Genomic DNA, 6,482 nt, shown 5'->3' on the forward strand with positions numbered 1-6,482 from the left:
GTGTGGCAATTCGAATGATTGCCACCCTTGAAGAGTTGCACTCCGCCTTTTGGCCTGAGGGATCTATGTAATTCTTATGCTTCGCAAGCATCAATATCTCCTTGATTTTTCAGTTTTTTACTGACGTCTTCTAGTCGAGTCTAGTGGTTACTAGTCTCCGTGGTTATTTTCCCGTTTGCCGAGTGCAATTGAAGTGAGGATAATATCTCACATCTCGATCATTTGGATAACCATACTTGGTGTGTGGCAATTCGAATGATTGCAACTTTTTGAAGATTACACCCCGCCTTTGGCCTGAGGGATCCATGTAATTCTTATGCTTCGCAAGCACCAATATCTTCTTGAAAGCCCAGTGTTTACGGGCAACCCCTGATTGATTCTAGTTGTCACTAGCCTTTCTTTCAGTCAAGCCCAATGGTTATTGGCATCGCCTTCAAAGTCCAATGTTTATTGGTATCGCCTTCAAATTCGGTGTTCATCAACATCCTATAGAGTCTAGTCGTTACTAGTCTCCTTTAGTCAAGTCCAATGATTATTGGCATCTCTTTCCTTAAAGTCCCGTGGTTATGGGCATCCTTCAAATTCTGGTTGTTACCAGCAAAAGTCCTGTTGTTACAGGCATCCTTTGGTCAGTTCTAGTTGTTACTAGTCTGTTCCTTTAAAGTCCTGTTGTTACAGGCATCCTTTGGTTAAGTCTGGCTGTTACCAGCAAAAGTCCTGTTATAACAGGCATCCTTCAAAGTCTGGTTGTTACCAGCAAAAGTCATGTTGTTACAGGCATCCTTTGGTCAGTTCTAGTTGTTACTAGTCTGTTCCTTTAAAGTCCTATTGTTATAGGCATCCTTTGATCAATTCTAGTTGTTACTAGTCTGTTCCTTTAAAGTCCTGTTGTTACAGGCATCCTTTGGTTAAGTCTGGTTGTTACCAGCAAAAGTCCTGTTGTTACAGGCACTAGTACAAATTTGACATTTGATAAACAGTTTTTACATCAGGTATAAAAATATATGATGGGAAAATATTTATTAAATGATTTTACATCAGCTTAAATAAACAATTGATGGGAAAAAAATTTGAATTTAGTGATTTTACATCAGGTATTTAATTTAAATGATGGAAACAAAAACGCGGTGGCAAACTTGTAAATAAAACGAAATTGGATTAAAATGGTTTTTACATCGGTCCAAAGCAGCACCGATGGGAAAGCCCTACGCTTTTGGCCGTTACATCGGTTTAGTCCCTGACCGATGGGAAAGGTTGCGTAGCATTTGGGCCATTACATCAGGCCCATTGTATGACCGATGGGAAAAGTCCCACTAAAACCCTAACTACTAAAAGTTATACTCTCTAAATTCATTTGTTCGTTCTTTCTTCTTTCCAGGAACTTCTTACTGCCGTCACCACGCTTTCTTCCGTCACCACGCTACCTCCTTTCTCCGACGACCCTACCTCCTTCAACAACCGTACGCCGACGACCCTACTGCCGACGACCACCATCCTGCCGTCACCACGCTTCTGCTGACGACCACCATCCTGCCGTCACCACGCTTCTGACTGCGTTCTCCTCCCCGCGACTTCCTACTGCATCTTCGCGATTCTTCTTTTCTGGTAAGTCATCTTCGTGACTCTGTCATTGTTGTGGTTGTGATTGTTGCCAAAAATTAGATGTTGTACAAGCTATTGTGTTTACAGTAGCTATTGTGCTTTTAACATGTAATGTGTGGTTAAAATGATATGTGTATATTATACTATTATAAAAATGAATGTGTGTTTGTTTTACTAAAAAATTGCTTATCGACATTGAACCGAAACTGAAACAAGAACAGTAGAGTAGAGAGATTGAGTGAAAGAGATGAAGATGAAAAATCACTTTTGGGAAAATCACGTTTGGTGTCCGAATCGGTTCGTGTAGCTCATATTTGCGTTACGGTAGTTACGTAGCCTGCATTTTTCATATTGCTGTTATGTTAAATTAAATTAAAGATAAAGTTTTTATTATGCCACTAATATGTTACCTCCTAAAATTAACCAAATTATAAAATCTTAAGACTTGTGAATTTATGTCATGGTTTTGTTTAGCTTATAAAGTAAATAATGAAAGAAACAAAAACTCAATTAACAGACAATTCAAAACATGTTGGAAAAATGACAAATAAAAGTTTATAGTCTGTGAGATTTTGTTCTTCTTCTTTTTGTTTTTGTATGTTAAAAAAGTGTGGTAATGAGTGACAGAAATAACAGGTCAGCTTGTTATACAGATAAAGTTATTTTTATATATTAAAAAGTTTTGCATGTTCATAGGATTTTAAGTCTAACTTATACATTTATCTATATAGACGTAAAGTATTTAACAAGGTATACTTGCTTCAACAAAAAAAATCAAGCTATCCTCACCTTTTGGTATTAAAATAGCATGTTCATAAGTTTAATTGTTGAAATTCTTGATGATAACATTATAATGCTAGATATCTTGTGACTTGATTTTTCTATACGAAGTTAAATACTTATCTGTTGGAATAAATGAGTACTAAAGCTAAACATGAAATAGTTTCATTAGAAATAATGTCTGCACCCCCTCCTTTTGGACAAATTCTTAATGTCAATTGTAGGCGTCATAATGATTTAATTATATATGCATTAATTTCAGAACTTGGTATGGATCGTAGTTGGATGAGAGCTAATCGATTAAGTGATGAGTACGAACATGGGGTGATGGAATTTCTAGAGTTTGCTGAAAGTAATGCTAAAAAAGATCTTCCTCCTCCTAAAAGTAATGCTGAAGATAGTCACCCTACGCTTTTTCTCTGTCCATGTGTTCGTTGTGCAAATAAAGAACCAAAACTTAGTAAGAAAAAAATCATGGATCATCTAATTTGTGAAGGGATTTGTCAAAACTATACAAAATGGATATGGCACGGGGAAGTGGTAGAAAATTCAAATGTGTCCCAAAGAGATAATGTTAGTGAACAACTTACTTTGGAAAACACCATAAACAAAGCACTTACTTTGGACGGTCTTATTCACGTCAAGGACAACACATAGATGTGAATGAACAACTTGAACAACTTTCATCAAAATTGGAAGCAAAACTTAGAGATGATTTTGATCAAAAGTGCAAGGCGTTGGAACAATCTTTTATGGAGACACTTAAGTCTATGGGTTTGTCGCAAAGTACTGATAATGCTAAATACATTGAAAAAATGGAATTAGTCGAAGCAAGCGGAAAAGGAAGTTGTTCAGCTGCAAAAGGAAGCACCAAAGAGGTTGAAGTTGACGATGTTCAGAGATTGTTACTCATGGTTCTGAAAATGGCTGACAACCACTTGGAAATGGATTTAAGTCATTGTAACTCTGCCATTCATTTTTATATGTCAGCTAAGTGTATCAGAGAGTTGTTGATGGGTTTTCATTGCCTTGACGTGTCTACTCTACAAGTTTGGAGCACGTGAGTACATTTTCTTCTTTTATTACTTTCAATAGGTTATATCTCCATCACTTTGAATCTAATGTTTATTTTAAAATTATTCAGGTATATTCATCGTCTATGTATTGATAATTCCACATCAGAAGTGTATGGAATTATGGATCCTGCTAGGTGTATATATAATGATGATGTGCCGAAATCTTTAGTAGATGTTAGGAAATACGTACAAGAAAAGTTGATGTCGCAAAACAAAGTTTGCTACTTACTACCACTTGTTCATGCGTAAGTTTTTATGAAATTCTGTTTTCTATTTTTTAATTTTGATAACATAGATATTTTATTTGACTTTTTGTATTTCCATACACATGTACAGAGAACATTGGCAATTATTTGTCTTGTGTCCAAGAGAGAATACTGTGGTCTTCTTTTGTTCACTTAATTGGGATGTTGATAAAAACACGAAGAAAATTATTTCAACGTAAGTTTATCTTTTATGTGAATTTTGTTATAATATAGTATATATCATATATATGTGGCTGAATATGTGGCTGAATATGGATTTTTATTTGAATCAGTGCTTTTGAGGTTCATCAAATTTCAAATGGCAATAGAAAAAAGGCTATTACATGGCTTAAGCCCGATGTAAGTGTGATGCAAATTATAATTCTATATTTAATTTTATGATAATTATTCATTAATTATGTCTTTCATTTTGTAGTCAAGGAAACAACATAACAATACTGATTGTGGATACTATGTGATGAAAAATATGTTGGATATTGTCTCTGCCAATATAACTGAATCTTGGATGCAGGTAATAAAATAACTCTAATTTGTTATTTACTTTGCGTTTTGCAACTTAATAGGAATTTTCAAAGAATAACTCTATATTGTTATTTACGTATTGTAGGTATTTAATGATCCTACAGAATTGACACAAGAAGATTTGTATGATTTGCGACTCCGTTGGGCAAAATGTTTCTTTGAGTTATATAAAGGATAACTTTATGTTTCTCGTGGATGCGTGTTGGTTTTTCAAGTGCGCGAAAGTACTTTATGTTTCTTTGAGATAATTATCTTGTAGTAGAAAATCGTGTGTAAACCTTTCTTATCATTCTGAACACTTGTTTATTCTAGATTAATATTTTTGTATATTTTGACGAACATATATATGCATCTTAGCTATTTGGTCTGTGTGCTGTGAGTATAAAATATATAACGACCTCTTTGGTCTGTGTGGTATATGAATCTTATATTGAAAATTAGGTACAGAAAAAATTACAGGTTAAAACAGGAAAATAGGAAAAACAGCCATTATGTGGTAAAAAACATAAGACATTTTACATCGGGCTTTACTAAAACCGATGTAAAAAGAAGTCTATTACATCGGTGTAAAATTATATCCGACGTAAAATGTGGCTTATGTTTTTCAAATAAAAAATTTCAATATTTTTCACATCAGACATTTTCCCTAAACCGATGTGAAAAGCAGTCTATTACATCGGCCACGTTTAGAAACCGATGTAAAAGGTTGCGTATTTTTTTTTTAATAAATTTTTTTATTGTTTTTCACATCAGACCTATGAAATCAACCGATGTAGTATGATGACTTTCACATCGGGCTCTGACCCGATGTAAAATGTCTCAGACTTTTTACATCGCCTGTGTTTACATCGGGCCTAGAACCGATGTAAAAAGTCATTTTCGCCCGATGTAAAAACTATTTTCTGTACTAGTGAGGCATCCTTCAAAGTCTGGTTGTTACCAGCAAAAGTCCTGTTGTTACAGGCATCCTTTGGTCAGTTCTAGTTGTTACTAGTCTGTTCCTTTAAAGTCCTATTGTTATAGGCATCCTTTGATCAGTTCTAGTTGTTACTAGTCTGTTCCGTTAAAGTCCTGTTGTTACAGGCATCCTTTGGTTAATTCTGGTTGTTACCATCAAAAGTCCTGTTGTTATAGGCATCCTTTGGTCAGTTCTAGTTGTTACTAGTCTATTCCTTTAAAGTCCTGTTGTTACAGGCATCCTTTGGCTAGGTCTGATTGTTATTGGTCCTTTCCTTCAAAGTCCGGTCGTTATCAGCAAATGTCCAGTAGTTGACTGGCGCTTCTTGTTTATATCAAGCATTTAATAGTATCCCTTGGCTGGAATCAGTAGTAACTGATGTCCTCTTTCAAAATCACAATTACGAATATCACCTCAGAGTTGTTGCTCCTGAGTGCAAATTTTTGGGTTCTTTGGTATTCAATCCACTTCCACCTCAAATGTCCAGAACTTGTGTCCTTCGTACATTCAGGTCCAAGAAGATTGAATAGGGGCAGCTGTTGCACCCCAAAATTTGCCCACTTATTTATTCCCAATTGGCTTTCATGTCACATTCATATGCATACTTCATCTAGGTCATTCATCCAATACATTCATCCATATCACAGTTACCGTTCAAGAAAATTGACAAAAAGAGGCTGAGGTTGATGTCATACCCCAATTTTTGACCTAAGATACCACCTTATATCATTGCATATACATCATTTGCATCACTAACAAATTACATAGCTTGTGTTTGTTATTTGTGACTCAGCAGGATTTAAACAAGAAATCACTCATCAGTACAAGTAACAATCAATTAGAGTTTTGTTCTCCCTTCATCTCAAAGGAACTATCTTCATCAACAATCAACATTTGGTCCTCGAAAATCCCTTTCAACAAGCTCAGAGACTTTGAATCAACCAGATTAGGGTTTTGACTGAAGATATCATACTCCTGACTTTTGCTCAGGATTTGACCTAATGACTTGGGACATGACCTCAAGACCCCAAGTGCATCATTTTGACTTAATCCATGGGCTCAGAACATCTCCTACACAAGGATTGATCAACAGTGCAAGTTCAAATCATCAGATTAGGGTTTTGAATTCTCAGGGACTGAAATCAGGGATCACATTTGGGAAACCCTAAAAATCCTCAGGAAGTCAATCAAAGGTTTCAATCATCTTCAAATAATCCCTATGTCAATATCCAATGGAAATTACATCTTAATTCAAGATCCACAGTCATCAATTTCATC

General features: G+C 35.4%; 1 protein-coding gene across 1 annotated transcript; it reads left to right on the forward strand.

Moving 5' to 3' along the window:
- The first annotated feature begins 3,577 nt into the window (after window positions 1-3,577).
- Window positions 3,578-4,511, forward strand: LOC131630433 (uncharacterized). Its single transcript, XM_058901204.1, has 5 exons — window positions 3,578-3,703; window positions 3,795-3,899; window positions 3,997-4,063; window positions 4,140-4,235; window positions 4,332-4,511. Exons 1-5 carry the CDS (start codon window positions 3,579-3,581, stop codon window positions 4,422-4,424), a joined length of 486 nt encoding a protein of 161 aa, XP_058757187.1. The 5' UTR covers window position 3,578; the 3' UTR covers window positions 4,425-4,511.
- Window positions 4,512-6,482: the final 1,971 nt, after the last annotated feature.

Source organism: Vicia villosa, unplaced genomic scaffold (assembly GCF_029867415.1).
Source record: "Vicia villosa cultivar HV-30 ecotype Madison, WI unplaced genomic scaffold, Vvil1.0 ctg.000680F_1_1, whole genome shotgun sequence".
NCBI lineage: Eukaryota > Viridiplantae > Streptophyta > Magnoliopsida > Fabales > Fabaceae > Vicia > Vicia villosa.